The sequence below is a fragment of the Schistocerca nitens genome, chromosome 3 (assembly GCF_023898315.1).
Source record: "Schistocerca nitens isolate TAMUIC-IGC-003100 chromosome 3, iqSchNite1.1, whole genome shotgun sequence".
Taxonomy (NCBI): Eukaryota; Metazoa; Arthropoda; class Insecta; order Orthoptera; family Acrididae; genus Schistocerca; species Schistocerca nitens.
In genome coordinates this window covers 154,864,397-154,889,808 of record NC_064616.1, presented here as the reverse complement: position 1 = coordinate 154,889,808, position 25,412 = coordinate 154,864,397, and the positions used below count along the sequence as shown (strand labels likewise).

At 37.8% G+C, this 25,412-nt stretch overlaps 1 protein-coding gene across 2 annotated transcripts; it reads left to right on the top strand.

The window, feature by feature from the left end:
* Nucleotides 1-2,082: 2,082 nt before the first annotated feature.
* LOC126248097 (cystathionine gamma-lyase) lies at nt 2,083-23,339 on the top strand. Of its 2 annotated transcripts, none has more exons than XM_049948766.1 (8): nt 2,083-2,238; nt 2,483-2,668; nt 15,854-16,270; nt 17,138-17,273; nt 17,476-17,628; nt 18,621-18,795; nt 18,917-19,055; nt 21,883-23,339. In XM_049948766.1, exons 2-8 carry the CDS (start codon nt 2,516-2,518, stop codon nt 21,889-21,891), a joined length of 1,182 nt encoding a protein of 393 aa, XP_049804723.1. In that variant the 5' UTR covers nt 2,083-2,238; nt 2,483-2,515; the 3' UTR covers nt 21,892-23,339. The 2 variants fall into 2 exon arrangements, with proteins under 2 accessions (XP_049804723.1, XP_049804724.1); XM_049948767.1 differs by having other exon boundaries at nt 2,091-2,232.
* The last annotated feature ends 2,073 nt before the right edge of the window (nt 23,340-25,412 follow it).

The following is a 25,412-nucleotide window of genomic DNA, read 5'->3' as shown; positions in this document are numbered from 1 at the left end:
TACACATGATTACATTTATCGTGAATATGATCCATGGAACATAATAATTATCAAATAATTGACTAACTACCGGGAAATAAAGGAGAACGAATAATATTTAAAAAAATAGTTTTGTGCTACATATAGCAATTGAAGTGAGGATAAGTAGACTAGCTACAAAGCTACGTATCCCTCAAAAGGTCGTTTACACATCTAACGACACACAGCATTTATCGACGATTTAAGAAATAAAATACGAATGCTGGTTTAAGCGAAGTTTCTTCTTCGGGTTTCAGCTCCCATAGACACATGAAGCAGTAGCTGAATCTTAGCATTTCACGTATTATTTCATTTATAAACATTATCTTGGCTAACCTAATTTCTAATCGTACACGTTAAATACATTTTAAACTCCTTTTGCGTAAAAGACTATCGGGAAAAAAACTCAGTTATGACAAACTGTATTACAGGGAAGTGTAAAGAGGCCAAACTGTCAATATATTGACCGTCTGATGGCGCGTATTGACGCATTGTCAATACTAGAAATATTGACGAGCAGTATTAATGGACCTCAAAATATTCTTTTATTGTCAATACACACTGAACGTCTGAGGTAAAGTATTGACAGTTTGACAATATTATCCATTCAGATGTTGACAGAGCTTCAGCAACCAGCCACACGCCGTTAGGTGCACTGTTTATTTTTCAATACGCCGTTGTGTATATCATGCCTCAGATTCAATTTTTAAGAACTTTTTTAACGCAAAATAACTTTAATAGGCTTTTGCAAGGATAATCATTGTATATACCATGTTAGGATGCTTAACGGAGGATTCCCTATGACAATGTTTACTTCATTAATTTTAAAATATAGTACAAAAAAATGGTTCAAATGGCTCTGAGCACTATGGGACTTAACATCTTAGATCATCAGTCCCCTATAACTTAGAACTAATTAGACCTAACTAGCCTAAGGACATCACACACATCCATGCCCGAAGCAGGATTTGAACCTGCGACCGTAGCAGTCCCGCGGTTCCGGACTGTAGCGCCTAGAACCGCAAGACAAAATATAGTACAGATTGGTGTATTACATAGCAGTTTGGAAAAACGTTCTCATTTCGAAAAATACATTATCTGCAATGACTAGTAAGAGGTCTGCGAAATACACGTCGCCGGCCGCGGTGGTCTCGCGGTTCTAGGCGCGCAGTCCGGAACCGTACGACTGCTACGGTCGCAGGTTCGAATCCTGCCTCGGGCATGGATGTATGTGATGTTCTTAGGTTAGTTAGGTTTAAGTAGTTCTAAGTTCTAGGGGACTGATGACCACAGCAGTTGAGTCCCATAGTGCTCAGAGCCATTTGAACCATTTTTTTGAAATACACGTCAGTTTCACCAAATTATCACAAAGCGTAGAAAAATCTCTTTATGTTAATTGCCTGAAAAGGTCCTTACCATTTATTCACAATTTTTCACGCAATTTTACTAATTGGGCTAGCTGATATTACAGAACTAAACTTCAGGCATTAGAATGACCTGCCTACCGCCAGAAATCTCTCAAGTTACTTCTAATCTCTTGTCGACAGCGAGTCACTCTCATTAACATATTTTGCTTCTCTACTTCATCTCGCATAAATGCTAATAAGGTGACAAAAAATGGTTCAAATGGCTCTAAGCACTATGGGACTTAACATTTGAGGCCATCAGTCCCCTAGACTTAGAACTACTTAAACCTAACTAACCTAAGGCCATCACACACATCCATGCCTGAGGTAGGATTCGAACCTGCGACCTTAGCAGCAGCGTGGTTCCGGACTGAAGCGCCTAGAATCGCTCGGTCACAGCAGCCGGCAATAACGTGACATTCGGTGCAAGGCAGATCGGAAAATAATATATGAACGAGGAACGAATGGCTCCAGCCAATCACCGTTTATTTATACACTTAAAGATGCATTCCCTACAGCATGTAGCACCACATACCATCTTTATTGACCTTCACATTAATTAGACGGGAAATTCTAAAAGAGTCGTCACCTAGCTTTTATCAATATGAGAGCAGACTGTGATGAGACTACATGTAGCACGATTGACGATATACTTTGTAGAAACCAGTAGGCTTCGGTGAACATCTGTCTCGCATGCGAGTCGCGCTCTGATTGGACGCATCCCCACCAAGAGGATATAGTGTCAGCTGTATAAATTGTTCGAATGATCGGCACATGTCACGTGAAGAAGCAGAAGGAATCACTTGTTGTAAGTGTACGTAAATATTTTTTGTTATCGTTTTGGAAATATATTTATACGTCAGAATTGTTACTTTATTTTACTTGGCACGAAATCACAGAAAGGGCTATAAACTCTTTCACTAAATGATGCGAATATATTTTTGGTAAAGTTTAATGTTACGTCAGGAAACGAAGTGTGTGTGTGTGTGTGTTTTTAGCATTGTGAAGCCACAGGCTGATACAGATATTATTATCTTTCATTTTTCTATCTGTTGCAGTTCATAGAGGAACCAGTGACTTAATAGTACACAATGTCTGCAGCAGGGTTTCTACCGAACGATTCTTCCTTTGCAACGAGAGCAATTCATGATGGCCAAGATCCGGAAAAATGGTCCTCGCACTGCATGATACCGCCAATAGTTATGTCAACTACTTTCAAACAATCAGAGCCATGTGTATTTAAGGTTTGTCACACCATTCTTCTGTAGTATATTAGCGTTCTGAAATTTGTATGCTACATGACCGAGAAAATACTGCTTTATTTTCTACGTGTCCCCCAGCCGCAGCCAGTCAGTGATTTAAGTCACTGTAAAATTTTGTGATGCAAATCTTAGTCACTGTGGTGGAAAATATTTGGGATTTAGGCTAGATTTGTTGCTGCTCTTAATAGCAAAACTTGATGTAGGCATATACTTGATAACACTGAAACTGATAAGCATAAATTGCAGAAGTAATTGGTCTAGTATAGCAGTGATGAGGATGAAATGCAGCATGCCACATTTTTCTGTTTCTGTTGGGAACAGATGAGGAAATATTACTTCAAAACATACAGGAAACTGGTCTTTACAGTGATCCAGATCTTTTCCAACAAGGTACAAAATCTTGCTAGCAAATAGAATAAATTTATTATCTATAAATATAGTGCATGTTAACTCAATTCATTCCAAATTTTAAATGGTCATTGTAGATGAATAAGCAATGCGCAGCTTTTATATGCAAAATGTCTTGTGCAAAGAGGTACATCCTTCTGATGCAACAATTTTTCTTTGAAGCCCTGCATTCTATTAAATGAAACATGTTTTGAATACCTTCAGCCTGTTTCTGACAGAAGATATGACAATTTTGACTATACACCAACAAAACTTCTGGTGGAGAATGACCCCATGGAGTCAAAGTTAAATTTACTACCTGTAATACATTAGAATTAATCTTACAGTTTTGTAGATATTACACAGTAATAGACTGATAGTCCATTATGAAAAGTTGGGTTTGCAAGCTCACTATCTGGTCTGTAATAGCTAATGAAACTACAAATACTTGCACCAGATTTATTGAGTTGCATTATTCATGTGCCATACTCTATTGTTAACAAGCTATTCATGTTGCCTCGTTGCCCTTTTAGAGAAAGGGAATTTGACAGTGCCTGACTCCGGAGCACAGTGTGGTATCCCTGAGTGCAGTGCACAACAGTAGATAAATCATTATCAAAATACTGAAGAATTCAGTAAGTGTATGTGAACTGAACTTCTGCATTTAGCAGCACCTGTGGAGTACAATAAACTTGCAACATATCTCAACAAAAGCCTCCTTTAAATGTGGTGCAGTTGAAACATACTACGTTTTCCAGGTTGGTGGATTTGGTTCGTAGCTGTCTTTGGAAGGCCTGACAACTTACCTGAAATGTGGCCCTCGAGGACAGGCCCTGTCATCATTGACTCTACCGATTAGTGTTTGTCGAGGACAGTGTCAGTCATGACTGGTGGAATGTGGTATTTTCTGGCAAAATGTTGTTGTCCTCAGTTAATGATGGTCCTCTAGGAGTATAGAGGCTCCAAGGTGTACGTTCTGACCCCAAATTAATCCACAAGTTACCTTGTAGTGGTCATGTGTCTGTGGCAGTTTGGGAGTGGGAGGAATGCTTCACAGGATAGATAGTTCACTTGATGCTACCCAATGTACATATAATATGGGTAATATTACAGTTCCATCCGTGTGACGACTGCATACTAAAGGAATAATCTGTTTCCAATAGGACCAGTCTCCTATACACTTGGCAGCAATGGTGCAAGAGTGATTTGCAGAACAGAATGAGATCTCTCTTCTCAGTTGTCCACCTCCTGCACCAGACCTTAACACTATTGAGAACATATGGACAGAGGTGAAATGGGTGGAGGGACTGGCCTGACCCCATGCGAAAAACCCCTTATGACCTTTGGAATGTCACACTAGCTACCTGGGAGGACGCGGTAGTAAGGGAGAGATTTACTTCCCATTGCATGGACTCCTTTCCTCACAGATTGCAGACAGTCATTGAAGTTGAAGGCCTTTAAATTAGATTAATACTTGTTCCATAGGTCATGAATACAACACTACGTAATGGTGTGGAACGTGTCAGTTTTGTCAGTTTAACAAAAGGTTTCTTTACACGCCATAATTCGAGTTTTTTTTTTTGTTTTGTTTTTTTAAACCAATGATTTTGTGGTAGTGTAATTCACCCTTTTCTGTGCCAAAGATAGAACTCAATGTAGTGAAGATCCACCTTTCTCAAGGTGGTATAGCTATGGACAGTGCTGTTGCTTTTGACTTGGTATGGGTTATTAATAACAGATTTCATAAATACGCATATGTATTGCGAAACTACTGTGAAATATCTAGTTCCTTAAATAAATGTCTGCAATATGATCTTGCCAGGGCTCGTGCTGTTGTTCTGATCACACGCTTTTGTGCAATTACTACTAAATGACAAATTACTCCATTATATGTTGCCATATAAAAGCAGTAAATGCAAATAGGTATAGTAAGCTAATTTAATTGTATGTTTATCTCCAAAATTTGCAATAACGCTAATAACATAGATAGCTGAATTCAAACATTTCAGCAGATCGTCAATGTGTTTCTTCAAATTTAATCTCTCATCGGTGCGCACACTCAGAAATTTGGAATATTCTGCCTTAGCTACAGACTTCTCTTCGAACTCTTTATTTGTTAATGGTGTTACGCTATTTACTGTAGAGAACTGTATGTACTGTGTTTCATCAAAATTTAACGAGTCCAATTGCAGTGAACAACTTAAATTCTGAAAGACATTGTTCACAATTCCCTCAGCTAATTCTTTTTTGTACGTAGTTACTGCACTTGAATCATCATCAAAAAGAATTAGCGTTGCATCTTTGTGAATATAGAATGGCAAGTCTTTAATATATGTTAAGAATAATAAGGGAACCAATGAACCTTGTGGGACCCCTTTCTTGATGCCTCCCCAGCTTGAGGAATCTGCTGATTTTTGAACATTATGTGAAGTGTTTATTTCAACCATGTGTACTCTTCCAGTTACATAAGAATTAAACCATTTGTGCCCTGTGCCACTCATACCGCAATTCTTAAGCTTTTATAGAAGAATTTCGTGATTTAAACAATCGAAATCCTTTGACAGATCACAGAATATCTCAATTGATGATGTTCGGTTATTGAGAGCATTTAATATTTGATCAGTGAAAGCATATATAGCATTTTCTGCTGGAAAGCCTTCCTGAAAACTAAATTGGCATTTCGTTAGTACTTTATTTTTAGAAATATGTGAAGCCACTATTGAATACATTACTTTCTCAATTATGGACAAAGCTGTCAGAAGTGAGATTGGGCAGTATTTGTTGACAACAGACTTATCCCCCTTTCTTATGCAGTGATTTAACAATAGCATATGTCAATCTATCGGGGGGAAAATGCCCTGTTCCAGGGAGTTATTACGTGAGTGGATAAGAATCCTACTCATCTTTTGGGAACTTTAGTACTTTGTTGGAGGTGCCATCAATTCCATGTGAACCTTAACTTTTGAGTGAGTTTATTATTGTCTTAATTTCAAAAGGAGAAGTGGGTAGAATTTCAATTTCCAGGTTGCATAGGTATTGCTTTTTCTAATGAACATGTGGAACCTATTTTCTCCACTACATTTAAAAAACTGATTATTAAAAATATTTTCAAGCTCAGGCTTTATTAATAAACTTACCATTCAGTTTGATGGTAATAGTCTTCCTGTGCTCTTGGTTACTGAGTTTCCCTTTCAACAACATTTCAAACTCTGTAATTTCACTATCCAATTTGTGAATCTCGGACATAATAGACATAGTAACTTCCCTTAACTTAATACAGTAATTTTATAATATTTGACTGTTTCTGGGTCATCACTTTTCTTGCTATTAGATATGTTTCTGTTTTCAAGGGATTTTTATCCCAATTATTTCACTGTTTTCAAAAATACTCACAAACATATCGTGAAATATGTTATATTTTCAGTTAGCATCAGGTTCCTGTACACCTCTTCCCAGTCTAACTGCTGCAAGCTTTCCCTGAAATTTGCAATTGTTAAAGTATTAATTGAATGTACTGTATGGAGCCATGTCATATACTGTAAATAGTTGTGCATCATGATAAGAAAGATGATTATTAACAGGATAAACTTTTATTTGATTAAATTTATCTGGTTTGTGAAAATATTACCTATTAGTTTGCTACTTTTCTGTACCATCCAAGTAGGAAACTCGATAACTGACTCAAATTGGAAGAACCAACCAATACTTAGATATTTCTTCCTATCAGACTCTTTCAAAAGAATCTACATTGGAATCCCCTCCATAATAATTTGCTTCACTCTGTCTGACAGATAGCACAACAAGGAATTAAAGTTTTTCAGAAATAATTGATAATTTCCCAGTGGAACATATACAGTTACAAAATTACCATTATTTAGTTTAAGCTTACAGGCACATGCTTCTGTATGTTGCTCTGCACATAATTTTTAGTTTCTAAATTTTGACACTATTATTATTTTTAGTGTAAGCTATATGGCAACTCCTCCTTATCCATGTTGTCTCTGCTTACATGTGCTGGAAGTTTATATCCTCTTACATTTACCTTTTCCAGACCTGTGACTATATTATGTTCTGACAGGCATATTACATTTATTGCATTTCCTGTTTCTAAATCTCCTAAACAAGCAAGAAGTTCATCTACTTTGTTTTTTAATTCCTTGATATTCTGATGCAATATATTATCATTTTAAACTGTACTTTTAGAAGAACTTGGCTATTGTAAAAATTTTGAAGAGCTTTGCTATCAACCCTGCCAAGTGACACTGAAACTCATGGGAGTACTTTTTTTTTTTTTTTTTTTTTTTTTTTTTTTTAAGAAAGAAAGGCTAAGATCAGTGTCCAGATATACGACATTGAAACAAATCAAGCAAAATGAGAAGCTCAAACAGGTGGCTACTAAAGGTGTTAAAATATCATGAGTTCTTAAAATTACTGTGAAAAATAATGTTTGTATATTGCATCAGAATATCAAGGGATTGAAAAACAAATAGACAAACTTCTAATTTGTTTGGTAGATTTAGACATGTTGTATGGCATATTAAGTGGCAAACAAACCACATGCTGTGCACTTTGATAGCCAAAAATGTCTTACTGAGAACCATGACGTGTTAATTCTATTAATTTCATAATTTCTTGAGATTAATCACATTAATGGAAGAAAAATTGCAGTTAGCAAAATACAACCACGCCTTGTCTCCAGGCAGTCACCTACTAGACTGCTAACTATACAGCTGAGCTATGAATGCATTACACCACAGCTGCTGCCATTTAGATACTTCTTGCTGGTAGTGACTCCACATCAAGAAATAGTATTGTCACTAGTTTCGCAATGCTACATATGATGTGGCAGTTTTCTTGTGTGTTTTTAGAGAGTACATCCTTATGCGTCAAAAAGCGCTTGATCCTTCTGTTACAATCACAATTAAGTGTTTTTTACTTTTATTAGCATATCATTACACCCTGTAATGTGACTGGTCCCTGTGTAATGTGGCGAGAAATTCGGATTTTAGCCATGACCATTTTTTGTGCCGCCAAATGTACGAGGGCATTTCGAAAAGTAAAGATACAATGGCTCACAGTCCTTAAATAGAACATTTATTTAGAAAACGTCAGTTACATCTTATTAACTGGATTATTAGTTATTTTTCGACATAGTCACCCCCGTTATCCAAACATTTGTTAATTTGGTGCACAAGCTTTTGTATCCCACAGTCATAGAAGATTGCCACCTCTTGTCGGAACCACATTTCAACTTCATCTGCGATCTATTCATCGTCGTGGAATGATTTTCCGACATCAGGTAACGGAAGACATGGAAGTTGGTGGGCGTAAGTTCCGGGCTGTGTGGCGGATGGTCCAATACGTCCCATTTGAATTGTTTGAGTAGTCCTTTGGTTACGAGTGCTGTGTGAGGCAGAGCGTTGTCATGAAGCAAGCGGACTCCACTTGTCAGCATTCCCCTGAGTTTGTTTTGAATTGCCCTTCGAAGACGCTTCGATATGTAGCAGAATTAATTGTCGTTCCAGGAGGCATAAATTCGAACAGAAGAATGCCTTGTCTGTCCCAAAAAACAGAAGCCATGATTTTCTTCGCTGAAATCAACGTTTTGCATTTCTTGGCTTTTGGTGAATTCGAATGGCGCCATTGCATTGATTGTTGCTTGGATTCAGGTGTATGGTGATAAACCCACATCTCGTCACCTGTCACAATGTGATCAAGGAACTCATCACCTGCTTCAGCATAGTGTGTGAGGAAGTCGAGTGCAAAGCCCATTCTTTTCTTTTCGTGTTCTTCCGTTAATAGTTATGGAACCGAGTGCACACACAATTTCCTGTACCCTAACTTGACAGTCACAATGCCATAAAGAGTTGTCATTGACACGTCCGGTATGATCTGATACAATTCTTTTAATGTGAGACGTCTATTTGCACGAATTGCTTCTTTCGTTCTCCGAAGAAGGGCATCAGAGATCACAGATGGCCGACCTGTTCTTTGTTCGTCAACACCATTTTGTTACACTTTGTCGATTCATAATATTTCCATAAACGAAAACAATTTCTTTGTGAATATCCGCTGGTCGCTGACCTTTTGCGTGAAGAAAACATACGACGGAGCGCACTTCGCATTTCGTGGTATTCTTAATTGGCGCAGCCATTTTAAACACAACCTACTCCAACCAGAAGCAACAATCAACTGCCAAACGACCGGGAGGAGAAAGCAAATGGTTCAAGGTTAACACCAGTGTTGCCAACTTGCTTGCCAAAACTCTTCCATTCCTCTGGCCTATGGTGTATCTTTACTTTCCGAAATACCCTTGTACATACTGCTATACAACTTGCGAACTTAAAATTTTATGTTGTTACAAAATATTTGTGTAAATTTTACTTTGTTCAACACCGGTTTAAAAACTCTATTTTTCATAACTATCCATTGCTGTGTCTGTCATGTCGGTCTACACTTGTTTGCTTTTTGTTTTGGGGTGGAGAGTAAAAGACCCCATGTTTCAGCATATGCTCACTGAGAAAGGTTTTATTAATCTAAAAGTCATATTAGTTTGTATTGCTCACCTTTCCTAGGTACTCGATCTCTATACCACTACCTCTTCTTTAGTACAGCTTATTAGATTTTGCTGAAGAATTAAATAAGCTATCCAGGCACTGTTTGTCACCTAACCTCTCACAGCTTCAGTTCTAGCAGCCTCTTTCCTGTAAGTGCACATTGTGAATCTTTCTCTGGTGACTCAGTTGGTAATAGCAATGTATATTTTAAAAAAAAAGAAGACAATTTTGAGTTGGACCCCAGTCCAGAATACAGTTTTAATAAATCAGTAACTATCGAATCTGAGCACACTCGGCTGTTACAGTTACTGAGTCTTTCAGTATTCATACCCCTTTAATTAGAGAAGGTGCCAGTGTAGTTCAAAATTACATGTCATGTGTACCAACAAATAATTCTTCTGAATGTGGAAAACATGTTCATTTATTTCCATAGCCCTATACTGGTTTTCTGTCAGGACCATCCTGTCTGCAGTCTGAATTTCGACATTATTATTATTATTATTATTATTATTATTATTTCTTTCCTTTCTCAAACGTTATGTCTGGTTAAAAATGGAAAGTGACGCGGACCTTGATCAAGTGTGACTTCCTTTTAACTGTACAGTATATGTTACATTGCATTTAGGAACTTTCGGGTAATTACAGATTTCTGTAGTTGTATGTATACGTTTGGATGTAGCTGTATTGCGTTGATGTACTGGTGGATGTTGTGTGGTATGACTCCTGTAGTTGATAGTATAATTGGTACAATGTCAACTTTATCCTGATGCCACATGTCCTTGACTTCCTCAGCCAGTTGGATGTATTTTTCAATTTTTTTCCTCCTGTTTTCTTCTGCATATTTGTTGTATTGGGTATAGATATTTCAATTTGTTGTATTAATTTCTTCTTTTTATTGGTGAGTATGATGTCAGGTTTGTTATGTGGTGTTGTTTTGTCTGTTATAATGGTTCTGTTTAAGTATAATTTGTATCCATCATTCTCCAGTACATTTTGGGGTACATACTTGTATGTGGGAATGTGTTGTTTTATTAGTTTATGTTGTATGGCAAGTTGTGGATGTATTATTTTTGCTACATTGTCATGTCTTCTGGGGGTATTCTGTATTTGCTAGTATTGTACATCCACTTGTGATGTGATCTACTGTTTCTATTTGTTGTTGTGGGCTGCAGATTCCTCGACTTGCACAATAGGGTGGTGGGGTTTCGGGTTCCGCTGGATAGGTCAGGAGTCCACTACATGCAGCAGGTGGCTACACGGGTAGCAGGGGTTGTGTGGTGTGGACTGGGCGGGTTTTAGGTTAGATGGCCTCGGGCAAGTACAGAAAGGGCAACAGCCTCAAAGGCTGCGAGGCAAAGTCAGGACATGTGGGGACCAAGCAGCAATTGGTATTGTAATTATAAACTGTCGAAGCTGCATTGGTAAAGTACCGGAACTTCAAGCGCTGATAGAAAGCACCGAAGCTGAAATCATTATAGGTACGGAAAGCTGGCTGAAGCCAGAGATAAATTCTGCCGAAATTTTTACAAAGGCACAGACGGTGTTAAGAAAGGATAGACTGCATGCAACCGGTGGTGGTGTTTGTCGCTGTTAGTAGTAGTTTATCCTGTAGTGAAGTAGAAGTGGATAGTTCCTGTGAATTATTATGGGTGGAGGTTACACTCGACAACCGAGTTAGGTTAATAATTGGCTCCTTTTACCGACCTCCCGACTCGGCAGCATTAGTGGCAGAACAACTGAGAGAAAATCTGGAATACATTTCACATAAATTTTCTCAGCATGTTATAGTCTTAGGTGGAGATTTCAATTTACCAGATATAGACTGGGACACTCAGATGTTTAGGACGGGTGGTAGGGACAGAGCATCGAGTGACATTATACTGAGTGCACTATCCGAAAATTACCTCGAGAAATTAAACAGAGAACCGACTCATTGAGATAACATCTTGGACCTACTGATAACAAACAGACCCGAACTTTTCGACTCTGTAAGCGCAGAACAGGGAATCAGTGATCATAAGGCCATTGCAGCATCCCTGAATATGGAAGTAAATAGGAATATAAAAAAAGGTAGGAGGGTTTATCTGTTTAGCAAGAGTAGTAGAAAGCAGATTTCAGACTACCTAACAGGTCAAAACAGAAAATTTCTGTTCTGACATTGACAATGTTGAGTGTTTATGGAAAAAGTTCAAGGCAATCGTAAAATGCGTTTTAGACAGGTACGTGCCGAGTAAAACTGTGAGGGATGGGAAAAAACCCACCGTGGTTCAACAACAAATTTAGGAAACTACTGCGAAAGCAAAGAGAGCTTCACTGCAAGTTTAAACGCAGCCAAAACCTCTCAGACAAACAGAAGCTAAACGATGTCAAAGTTAGCGTAAGGAGGGCTATGCGTGAAGCGTTCAGTGCATTTGAAAGTAAAATTCTATGTACCGACTTGACAGAAAATCCTAGGAAGTTCTGGTCTTACGTTAAATGAGTAAGTGGCTCGAAACAGCATATCCAGATACTCCGGGACGATGATGGCATTGAAACAGAGGATGACACGCGAAAAGCTGAAATACTAAACACCTTTTTCCAAAGCTGTTTCACAGAGGAAGACCGCACTGCAGTTCCTTCTCTAAATCCTCGCACAAATGAAAAAATGGCTGACATCAAAATAAGTGTCCAAGGAATAGAAAAGCAACTGGAATCACTCAACAGAGGAGAGTCCACTGGACCTGACGGGATACCAATTCGATTCTACACAGAGTACGCGAAAGAACTTGTCCCCCCTTCTAACAGCCGTGTACCGCAAGTCTCTAGAGGAACGGAAGGTTTCAAGTGATTGGAAAAGAGCACAGGTAGTCCCAGTCTTCAAGAAGGGTCGTCGAGCAGATGCGCAAAACTATAGACCTATATCTCTGACGTCGATCTGTTGTAGAATTTTAGAACATGTTTTTTGCTCGCGTATCATGTCGTTACTGGAAACCCAGAATCTACTATGTAGGAATCAACATGGATTCCGGAAACAGCGATCGTGTGAGACCCAACTCACTTTATTTGTTCATGAGACCCAGAAAATATTAGATACAGGTTCCCAGGTAGATGCTACTTTTCCTTGACTTCCGGAAGGCATTCGATACAGTTCCGCACTGTCGCCTGATAAACAAAATAAGAGCCTACGGAATATCAGATCAGCTGTGTGGCTGGATTGAAGAGTTTTTAGCAAACAGAACACAGCATGTTCTCAATGGAGAGACGTCTACAGACATTGAAGTAACCTCTGGCGTGCCACAGGGGAGTGTTATGGGACTATTGCTTTTCAGAATATATATAAATGACCTAGTAGATAGTGTTAGAAGTTCCATGCGGCTTTTCGCGGATGATGCTGTAGTGTACAGAGAAGTTGCAGCATTAGAAAATTGTAGCGAAATGCAGGAGGATCTGCAGTGGATAGGCACTTGGTGCAGGGAGTGGCAACTGACCCTTAACATAGACAAATGTAATGTATTGCGAATATGTAGAAAGAAGGATCCTGTATTGTATGACTATGTGATAGCAGAACAAACACTGGTAGCAGTTGCTTCTGTAAAATATCTGGGAGTATGCGTATGGAACGATTTGAAGTGGCATGATCATATAAAATTAATTGTTGGTAAGGCGGGTGCCAGGTTGAGATTCATTGGGAGAGTCCTTAGAAAATGTAGTCCATCAACAAAGGAGGTGGCTTACAAAACACTCGTTCGACCTATACTTGAGTATTGCTCATCAGTGTGGGACCCGTACCAGATCGGGTTAACGGAGGAGATAGAGAAGATCCAAAGAAGAGCGGCGCATTTTGTCACAGGGTTATTTGGTAACCGTGATAGCGTTACGGAGATGTTTAATAAACTCAAGTGGCAGACTCTGCAAGAGAGGCGCTCTGCATTGCGGTGTAGCTTGCTGTCGAGGTTTCGAGAGGGTGCGTTTCTGGATGAGGTATCGAATATATTGCTTCCCCCTACTTATACCTCCCGAAGAGATCACAAATGTAAAATTAGAGTGATTCGAGCACGCATGGAGGCTTTCCGGCAGTCGTTCTTCCTGCAAACCATATGCAACTGGAACAGGAAAGGGAGGTAATGACAGTGGCACATAAAGTGCCCTCCACCACACACCGTTGGTTGGCTTGCGGAGTATAAATGTAGATGTAAATGAAAGTCTGCATTTATCTGTTGTGGTATTGGGATATTTAATAATATGCTTGCTGTAATATCAGGTGTTTATTGTTTGATCCTGTATTGCAATCGTGAATCCTTCAGTCTCACTGTATATATTGCCTTTTCTTAGCCATGTGTTGGATGTGTCTTGATCGATATGTGGCTGTGTTAGATGATACGGGTGCTTGCCATGTAGTGTTTTCTTTTTCCAATTTACTTTCTTCTTATCTGTTGATGTTATGTGATCTAAAGGGTTTTAGAAGTGGTTATGAAATTGCAATTGTGTAGCCGATGTATTTATATGAGTGATTGCTTTGTGTATTTTGCTAGTTTCTGCTTGTTCTATAAAAAATTTTCTTAAATTGTCTACCTGTCCATAATGTAGGTTTTTTATGTCAATAAATCCGCTCCCTCCTTCCTTTCTGCTTAATGTGAATCTTTCTGTTGCTGAGTGTATGTGATGTATTCTATATTTGTGGCATTGTGATTGTGTTACTCCATTTCACTACTCCAAATGAGTATGTCAATATTGGTATAGCATAAGTATTTATAGCTTTTGTCTTGTTGCTTGCTGTCAATTCTGTTTTCAGTATTTTTGTTAGTCTTTGTCTATATTTTTCTTTTAGTTCTTCTTTAATATTTGTATTATCTATTCCTATTTTTTGTCTGTATCCTAAATATTTATAGGCATCTGTTTTTTCCATCGCTTCTATGCAATCGCTGTGGTTATCCAATATGTAATCTTCTTCTTTAGTGTGTTTTCCCTTGACTATGCTATTTTTCTTAAATTTGTCTGTTCCAAAAGCCATATTTATATCATTGCTGAATACTTCTGTTATCTTTAGTAATTGGTTGAGTTGTTGATTTGTTGCTGCCAGTAGTTTTAGATCATCCATGTATAGCAAATGTGTGATTTTGTGTGGGTATGTTCCAGTAATATTGTATCCATAATTTGTATTATTTAGCATGTTGGATAGTGGGTTCAGAGCAAGGCAGAACCAGAAAGGACTGAATGAGTCTCCTTGGTATATTCCACGCTTAATCTGTATTGGCTGTGATGTGATATTATTTGAATTTGTTTGGATATTAAGTGTGGTTTTCCAATTTTTCATTACTATGTTTAGGAACTGTATCAATTTAGGATCTACTTTGTATATTTCCAATATTTGTAGTAACCATGAGTGGGGTACAATATCAAAAGCTTTTTGAGTGGACATCTTAGAAAATGTAAAACAAGGAGATAAACTAATACATAATCATACTGAATAAGAACTAGTCTGCTGATCGAACATAATTTGACAATCTGGCCCGAAGCCCACGTGAACCATATCCCATTCGTGACAACTGCCATTCCTGATTGTTATGGTATTTAGAATACAAGGATGGAAATTAATTACAATGCACCTTGATGATGGCCATGTCACAATCACACTGAATGTCAGCTTTCCCTGGCAGGACAGCCAATGCAAAACACCATGGTTTATTACAGCAACTTGTTAGAGCATAGTATCCTACTTACAGTGTAGGGATTTGTTACTTTTCTTTGGTACATTGTTAATGGACAACTACCATTCCTGCAGAGCTATGAATGTTATTGATGCTGGATACTGACACCATATTTCAAATGAAGTAGCTTCCATACTTGTCATATCTTGTACAACGAGAGAGAGAGAGAGAGAGAGAGAGAGAGAGAGAGAGAGAGAGAGAGAGAGAGATAGGTACTGCCAAGTGAGGTGACACGTATTTTGACACTGGGCGCCCTATGAGGAACAATTTTAACATTGCGGTCTGTGAATGCTGACCAAGTTACCCTTCAGTCAGTTACAAACACCACAGATAATTCTAGTTATCATGTAATACTACTTCAAAAATAGTTTTTTTTTTTAACCTGTCCAGTATTGTTAACAATAACTAAACTAGAATGTGCGGTAGTTGTATAGTGATTGACAGCTGTGGATACCATAACCTCTTCGCTTCTTAGTGCACTGTAGTGCTTGAATTTATTATCTTTGTTTAATATGCTTACAATTTTCGCCCAACAGGGATATGACTATAGTCGCGGTGGAAATCCAACAAGGGATGTTCTCGAATCTTGCCTAGCCTCTCTAGATGATGCTAAGTATGGCTTGGCATATGCTTCAGGACTTGGAGCAACTACTACTGTTATTCATCTCCTCAATGCTGGTGATCATTTTGTTGCCATGGATGACTTGTATGGAGGCACAGTTAGATACTTCAACAAGATTGTGAAGAGAATGAACATAAATGTCACTTATGTTGATGGCTCTGACCATAATGAGATAGAGGCAGCAATAAGAGACAATACAAAGTTAATATGGATAGAAACTCCAACAAATCCTTTAATGAAAGTGGCAGATATTAAGAAGATATGTGACATTGCACACAAGAAAAACATTCTAGTTGCTGTTGACAATACATTTTTGACTCCATACTTTCAAGTAAGTAACAAGCACATCTTATTGTAAATTTGGTGGCAGAATAGGTTGGCATGACTGTTTACTAAGGTATTAAGTTTCATTTCTTTTTAATTACTTTTGCAGTCTTCTACTTGGTAGAATGTTATGCTCATTCCAATAAATTACCAGATCGTGTCTTGTGGCAAGGTTTTACATGCGAAAGAATAAACAGGCGGCGGGCGGCTTATCTTTCGTATGAGATTTGCGTGAACAGGTTCAAAATGAGTTTTTTTCGTGTGCATTGAAAAGTCGGGAGCTGCAGCATTGTGTAATAGACCTTATCATGATGTGGTACCATGTCAAGAGCCCCTGACAGTGCCAAATTCACCTTCACAAACTGTATGAATAGTTAAATATTCTCCATTACGAGAACAAAAATCTGTGTGTTCCGGTACTGTCTGGGCTGTCGCCTGATTTGTCTGGAAGGTTGCCAAAGCATGTTAAACCAGTAACAGAGCATCTCCAGATGCACTAACAAATACTTCAGATGAACTTCTATATTGGCGTATACATTGTGGAATGACGACACTCGGAAATGCATACTATGGTCTCTCATTGTTCTCTCTTTCATAATTTGGTGGCTCTGGCTCTCACTGCTCAAGATTATGACATTCTGTGCAGTTGGTCAGCTTTTGAACTGTTGCATAGCTGCATGCTTGCCCCAGACTCGGTTAAGTAAGAAGTTGTACCTTAAGAAGGTATAAGATGTAAGAAAAAATAATGGACAATACACAACCAAATTAGGTTGTGCAATTGTGAGTTACAAATGTTAATGTATTTATTTTTAATTTCTATGTCATATGTGATAATGAAATTAAAATTGTACTTTTTTTTTTTTCCCACACACAGAGACCATTGAACTTGGGTGCAGACATGGTTGTCTATTCCTTGACCAAATATATGAATGGCCACTCGGATATAATAATGGGAGCAGTGACCACAAATAATCAAGAAGTGTATGAGAACCTTAAATTCTTACAGAAATGTTAGTAACACTGAATTCTTTTTTATGTTTTAGTGTTTTCGAGAGGCAGAACAGTCTTAAAGTATACCTTCTATGCCAGAAATCTTGGTTTACTTTAACTATGTAAAAGTTAACCACCATTTGAATGCTTTGATACATTTTCATTCTTGTAAATGTGTGATATTGTTTAGATTTCATTCCTAACATTTTATTTCTGTTGCAGCCATGGGTATTGTTCCTTCTCCATTTGATTGTTATTTAGTGAACAGAAGTTTAAAAACTTTGCACATAAGGATGAAAGAACACATGGCAAATGGCCTGGCAGTTGGAAAATTTTTAGAAAGCCATCCTTTAGTTGAAAAGGTTAATCACCCAGGTACGGTAAATGCTTGCTATTCACAAGTGATAAGTTTTGACACGGATAAGAGAAGTACTACCATTGGAAATTAATAACTGTAATAGAAATAAAAAATGCAGCATAAAACTGCTGTAAAATGTCATGACAGTTAATGAACAGTGTGGTTTTTTAAAAAATAGACTGACAATTGTTGTACATGACAGTTCCTTTCAGTCACCTTGTTGCTAGCTTGATGTGACAAAACCCAGTATGATGAACATATTACGACAAATGAAAGTCAGCTGGACTGACTCTCAAATTTAGATCTCCTGCTTTCTGGAACTGAGTCTAAAATTAGGCTATCCTAGCATGCCTCTGCACATGATTAAAGCTTTAATTATCATTGATATTTCCTCCTGTTCCTTCCAAATACTGCATCCAGAAGTTACCACAAAGTTTAGTTTGTTGCACATTGTCAGTGTATCTGAATGGTTTTCACTAAAACCACTGCAAGACAATGAATTTGATTAAATTGTTACAGCACAATACTATTCTCTTTAATCTAAGGAGAACCATAAAAGAAATTGTAGTGATGTAATCATATCCTGACTACAGTTTCTCACTCAGAATTAAGCCTGCAGTTTTGTTAAACTTCTACATAAATCACTTTGATCTCTGTACTAATAAATCCGTGCAACTAATAATACAGTTCAGTATTGTTGCTCATTAACCTTGCAAGAATTGCAAATGGAACTGTCTACCATATTGTAATTTATAATTTTCACTTACACTAGGTACTCATAACACATCCTGGTGAACCCAAACAAACTACAATAGTACACTGCGAAAGAAATGAGAGCAGCTGAATAATAAGTTTACATCATGGCTCCTGTGAAATGTACATGGAATAATTGCATTGAATTGTACTGTGCCTTTGTTTCTTTATGTATAACATATTTAGAAATTCCATTTCGTGGTGAAACTGTGGAACATGTACAGCTTTCACCCCTGTATTTGAATTTTTATTACAGGCCTGCCAGCGCATCCACAGTATGAACTGACACTGCGACAGTGCCATGGTCACAGTGGAATGATCTCATTTTATATAAAAGGTGGCCTAAAAGAAGCTAAGCGTTTTCTGAGTGCTCTAAAAGTCTTCACTTTAGCAGAGAGTTTAGGTGGATTTGAAAGCTTGGCTGAAATTCCGTACGTATACATTTAGTGTATTTGATCCATGTTTATATTTCTCAGCTTACATTTTCAGTTCCTTTCTCCAAGTTAGGTGGAAGAATTTATTTTTTATTTATTATTTATTTCTTTGTTGCAGCTCCCTCATGACACATGCTTCTGTCCCACCAGAGCAGAGAGAGAAACTTAGAATTACAGACAATCTGATACGTTTATCAGTTGGCCTCGAGTCCTCAGAAGACCTAATAAAAGATTTAGATCAAGCTCTTCAGGCCAGTGTAAGTAGAATGTCAGATAGACTAATATTACACATGACAGGTGGGTGTGTGTGCACGCACATGAAGTAGACTAAAAGACTAAGTAACCTTTGGACAGCTTGCAAATCGACTCGGAGAAATGGTGTATCCCAAAGTGCTGTCTCCAGCTCCTTTGTGTTGAGGGTGGACCTTTGATTATTGGATGTTGAAAGGTTACTGAGAATCTTGTGTGGAAGTAGCATGTGCTATCATGCCTGATGTAACATGAGCACTACTAACTCTGTACTTTGCAAGAAAAATTGAGTGACCTCATAAAGATTAGTTCCTGATGTTCATGTCAACATTGAAACTAAGTACTTGTCTTCTCGAAGTTCATAACGTCTGCTGTGCAGCTCAGGCTATAATGGATCTGTCCTGTCATAAATAAAATGCTGGGTATAAGTTTAATTGCATTTTCTGGTTTATTCAATTGGCAGGTTCACTTCAACTCAAGATAATACATTTCACCATAAGTGCCACTATTACAAAATACTGTGTTATAAAATGTACTTTGCAAAAAACTACACCTGTACTCTGTAACATCCAGATACCTTATGCCCCTCTGCCTTGTTCGTGCCACCCATGGTGCATGTAGTCCAGTGTTAGTAATATTGTATACAATTTAATCAGTGCAGATGACCAGTGGAAAAACAGTATTTATATTGCATAAAAAATAGATGATAGTGTTTTTCACATAATAATTCTGTATCTATGTAATGATCAATAACTGTAAAAAAAAAAAAAAAAAAAAAAAAAAAAAAAAAAAAAAAAAAAAAAAAAAAGGGGGGGGGGGGTTATCGTTCGTGAACTCGACAGTTGTTTTAGAACATTTTCAGACGAGATCACATTTTAATGTTTAAAAGAAAAGTAAAGTTACTTTCCAAGTTTTGTATATTATTTTAGTGTTGGAAATGTTTCAAATAGAATGCTAGCACTATCTTTTGCGAAAACTGAGCAAGTTTGGGTACTTCAGTGTATGTCACAGTTTAAATGTTTAATGCTTTGATAATAGCCCAACACAACATACTTGGCAAAATTTAAAGTGCATTCAGAACACTCTGTCTACCAAGCTTTCTGATCTGTAATGTATGAAAAGATAAGGACTTTCTGTATAAATATGCAGATTTTGAAGTTAAGCATTTTGTTAGATTATGTTCCATTTTGTTTTCTGTAATAATTTAGATAGCATTTTTGTGTCTCAAGCAATTTGTGGTTATTGTCAAAGTAGATAAAGTGGTATTTCTATTTAAATTCCTTCCTAATTTGCAAGTTTTAATACTTGCACGTCACAAACATGGTAGTAACTACGGTTTGTGAAAATAACCTTTTTCTTGTTAGTCGTTAGAATATAAGCTGAACATTAAAAATTATAAAAGGATAGGTGTCACAGAAAGTATCCACGTGATATGTGACACAATTCAGTATTGAATTACCCGATCCAGAGTCTTAAACTTAATGTTCATGCAAGCTACTCCTGAGGTATTAATGCCCATCTTTGAACCTAATGTTATTTTAAGGCTCATTGTGAGTAAGATGTGACGACATTTTTGGTATTTGCAGGAACTACTGCCCAGAACTAGGTCTACTACCATAGGTCTTGTTTTGCTGTTGGCAGTAAATCTTAAGACTCTAGGGGATGACTAATTACATTGATGTTAGCCCCCCTTCAGCACTCCTTTCTGGTTACTGAGGTACCAAACTATCTCCGTTGCTTTTGTTGGCAGACAGGTGAGGGAGTATCGGGTCCAGTGTAATGAACCCTTACAGGACTTCATCACACTTCTGCAGTTATATTTCTTCATAAATAATACACACACAAGCCATCATCTAAATTAAGACTGTAGTATCTTAGTGGGAGTAACAGCTTCACAATGTCCAAGCCTAATATGACAAGAGATTTAACCATATTAATTGCTGCTACACAGTACTTCGGAGACAAGAGTTTGATCACATTCATTTGCAATTTTCTCATAAGACGGAGGAGGAGGAGGAGGAGGTGGTGGCGGTGGCGGTGGCGGTGGCGGTGGCGGTGGCGGTGGCGGTGGCGGTGGCGGTGGCGGTGGCGGTGGTGTGTGTGTGTGTGTGTGTGTGTGTGTGTGTGTGTGTGTGTGTGTGTGTGTCAAAGTTTGAAGGTTGCACCAATGTCTGACATACCGGTCTAATACATTTCAGTTGACCACACTCGGTCCTTCAACCCAGAAAGAAGTGTGCGAATGAGCTATAATTATTTTTCTCTTTTTCACAAACTATAATTTCCTTGTGCATTTTAACCAGTAAGGACATAATTTATTTCCACATATATTTAATGAATTACTTCCTTCAAATTTAAATGTATATAGGTTTTCCATTATAAATTATGCCAATAAAATGCTCTTATAAGGATTTTGAGCAGCCTTAGAGTAATAACAGAATGTTGTTGTTGTTGTGGTCTTCAGTCCTGAGACTGGTTTGATGCAGCTCTCCATACTACTCTATCCTGTGCAAGCTTCTTCATCTCCCAGTACCTACTGCAACCTACATCCTTCTGAATCTGCTTAGTGTATTCATCTCTTGGTCTCCCCCTACAGAATGTATGCGTATAAAAATCTACAGCATTAGGCACCTTAAAAAAATTCATTGCAACATGTGACAATTTCTTTTGGTCTGTGCTAGATGAGGTACATAAAAAAACTTTCAAATTAAACTAAGACTACATTTTAATAAACATAAAGTTCCAAAAATTCAACTGAATGATACAATTGTGTAGTGAATGATTTGGAAATAACAAAGTTATTGGGACTAATTACAAATTTTCTTCTTTCTTTTTCAGGCAAAATGAAGGGACCACTCCATATGATGTTTGCCATAGTCAATTTTTGTGAGGAAAAAGTAACAAAATAAAAAAAATGCCATATTTTTAGAGGATTCATATTATTACAGAAATGAAAATGCTAAATTGTTATTTCATTTGGAGAAGAAAGCTCTGATGAAGACAGTCAATACAAAGTGAATGAGATGGCACGGTGCTAAAACAAAGGATCAGTATTTGGAAGGGCAGGTGTTCTACTTTTGCCCTCCCCTTCCAAATCTAGTCGTCCACATTTTACTTTCCATAATTTCCTCTAAAGACAAATTCCAATGTAGTTCCTTCCAAAGGTAACGACCAGTTTCTCCACCATTCTACCCCAATACGAGCTTGTGCCCACTCTCCATTAACATCAGATCATCGTTCCTTACCATAAACAAAATGCAGCAGACATCTAGTACAGGCATCGCTCATTGTGTGGAGAGATCCCACCTTTATGATCCACTGCATTCATGTTTTACACTATTACAGAAATGTGATACTTTACTGGCTTGGTTGAGCATTTCCATCTTTGGCTTCCCAATCATTTGTTGATTAGTCTATTGCAGCAGTGTGAATGTAAGGAAAAGCAAGGTATTCTACATTCAAATATGGGGAGTGTATCGTATTACATTTATGTTGCTGCACAAACTACAAAAAAATATTATACTGAAATGATCTCTTCTAACCAGAGCTGTACCTAAATTGAGCATCTAAAACTGAATTTAAAAAAATAAAAAAAATATAGATATGTCTGTTCTATCAGCCATCCAGCTCCTTTCTGTGTAAAACTGTGTATAATTGATTGAATGTTTTCCCAGCCAATGAGATCTGTTTATAATTTGAAACTTCTTCCTTACTTCTCTTCATATGAACTGGCTGAATTACTAATTTTTAAGGTACTTGATATGTTTTCACTAATACTACAATTAATAAGATGGTTTAGTGATTTCACTGGCACATTTCTTTAACACCACAATCAAGATACCATCCTATCCAGATGATTGTTTGTTCTTTTAACATGTTAAAAAAGTCAAATATCTCCTGCTGAATCACCTCCACAAATCTTAGCACTAAACAATGTTTGATGATATTTGGTGTGTCAACCTGTAGGTCTATAATGGGGGATGGTTGGTCAAAATGAGAGGGAAAGTACTTATTCAACAAATTATGTAACGCATTGAGATCCTTCACTTTGTGGTCTTCGTGTGTTGTGCTGACTGGTTCACTTTCCAACTCGTTATTGGTTTTACTACATTTATTGGTTATTTTCCAGGATGCCTTACCTATGTTGGCTGAATTCTCTACTACATAATTGTTTGTTTCATAAAGTGTAAAAGGTATGCTTTAAAGTCGTCGTCCCCCCCTCCCCCTTTTCCTTGACTGTACTTTTCCATAAAAATTTGAGGGTGGATTAAATATAAACTGGAATTTTTGTTTTATGTGCCTTTTTGTAAGTGATGAGCAGTGCAGTCTCTGCTCATTGTTGATTTTATTTCCAGTGATTTTTCTCTGCAGCTTGTATTGTTTCTTTAGTCGAATCACTTTGTGTAAACCCTCATCTCCAGTTTTGTGGAGGTCTCATCACTGCTGCTGTGGAGGGAGAGTTGGCACTGTTGTTACAGTAAGCAGAGTTTGAGAGTTCGTGAAATGGCTTCTGGTACAGTACACTGCTAAGACAATTTCTCCCTGCCACCAGTACACAGCTATGCCTCAGGGTCAGGTAACAGGATAGGAGAACAAATGTTCTGCAACGCTCTGACAAATTAGTAACAAAGTCGTACAAATGAATTAAAAAGGGTTACTTATCTTTGTGACTTATCGGATATTGAGGTCTGCAACACTGCATGTAACAACACAAAAAGGCCCTCACTGGCTAAGTGCAAATAATTGTACATAGACTTCACAGTACATAGCAAATGCAATTTACAACTACTGTCTGTTCACTTCGAAGAGTTCACTAACGACGTTCCCTGTCTAAGTTAGCCATGGATGATGGTATGTGACCAAGTGGCTGAGAGTTGCTCTTCTTTCTTCCGAGGAGGGTTCAGTCTTTTGTCGTCTTGTTATTGGCAGATTGTACTCGGCCTGCAATTGGCTGAGGCGAAGTAAATATCTCGATCCTCAGTGCTGCCTGTGGCACTGTTGGAACTCGTGCAAGTGGTGAGTGTCTATGGCACTGGCACCAGCTCGCATCTGCCCTGGCTGTGTCTTGTTAGTACTGCTGCATCGTCAGATCATCTGTTGTGCAGTAAAATAGTTTGAAATTATTGAAGATTTAAGCACAGTTCGGGGACACCATGAGAAAGACTCAGATATGTGAATGGCATAAACAGTTCTAATGAGGACAAGAAAAAGGTGAATGAGTGACATCACATACAAACATATGAGGATAGCTTTTAAAGCTCAAAATAATGAGTTACAAATTTTTGGAGATCACCATTAATAAAATCCAGAGTATATTTATGCACTGAACTTTGACTGAAACTTAAAATTATTTTTAGTTTATGTGTAGTAGGTGTGAAGTCCAGCCACATATTTCACAGTGGTTTCCTGTGAACAGAAATCTCGGAGGAGCTGGGTGGAGGACAGTGGACATATTTATCTCGTACCATTGGTTAGCGGCTGTCAGTCAGCTGATGAAATGTTTTCACTTTCACACTCTAATGAAGTAACACCACATTCTTTTTCATCTTCTGACTGATAAATTCAATGGCAAATTCAGGATCTCCGTAGCTGTCATTTTTTGGAAGCACTGCCTCAACAATACAGGACAGAGGCTGAAAGCACATGTTTTGTCATCAATTATCCATAGCTTCACACAGTTAAGTCATAGATTCTGTCAAAATAATAAAACAAGATAACTCAGGATTTTATGTTAAGGGGGTTAACATGGATTAAAAAAAGAGAAAAAACAGCAATCATATGTAACAGCTTGTCCTCTTCTTCCACGAGACCCAGAAGGTGGTAGGTACTGGCACCCAGGTAGATACTGTGTTCCTTGACTTCCATAAGGTGTTAGGTACAGTTCTGCACAGCCACCCAATGAACAAAACATGCGCGTGCGGGATATCGAGCCAACTATATGATCGAATTGGTTTCTTGCTAACAAACACAGTTTGTCAGTCTCAGTGGAGAGGTCCTCAGGCATAAATGTGACTTATTGTAACCCAAGGGCCTATTTTAGAGTCATTACTTTTTCATAATAATTTGTGTAAATGACATAAACATCAGAAGTTCTGGTAGGCTTTTTGCGGATGACACTACGAAGAAGTAGCGACACTAGAAAATTGTTGGAAGACCTACAGAGGGTTGATGTGACACTTGGTGCAGGGAGTGGCTGTTGATGCTGAACCAAAACAAATGTAACATACTTACGTGAACAGCAGACCCCTTATTGTAAGATTACAGATTGCAGAACAATCACTGCAAGCAGTTACTTCCATAAAATATCTAGGATTATGTGTATGGAACAATTTAAAGTGGAACAACCATATAAAAGGAAATGGAGGATG

Bases quoted from the DNA above. Each gene is read 5' to 3' on its own strand.
- LOC126248097 (XM_049948766.1), top strand. From the start codon at position 2,516: ATGTCTGCAGCAGGGTTTCTACCGAACGATTCTTCCTTTGCAACGAGA. The intron at 16,271-17,137 runs GTAAGTAACAAG...TCCCACACACAG, and splicing joins TTTTGACTCCATACTTTCAA to AGACCATTGAACTTGGGTGC. The intron at 17,629-18,620 runs GTACGGTAAATG...TTTTTATTACAG, and splicing joins TGAAAAGGTTAATCACCCAG to GCCTGCCAGCGCATCCACAG.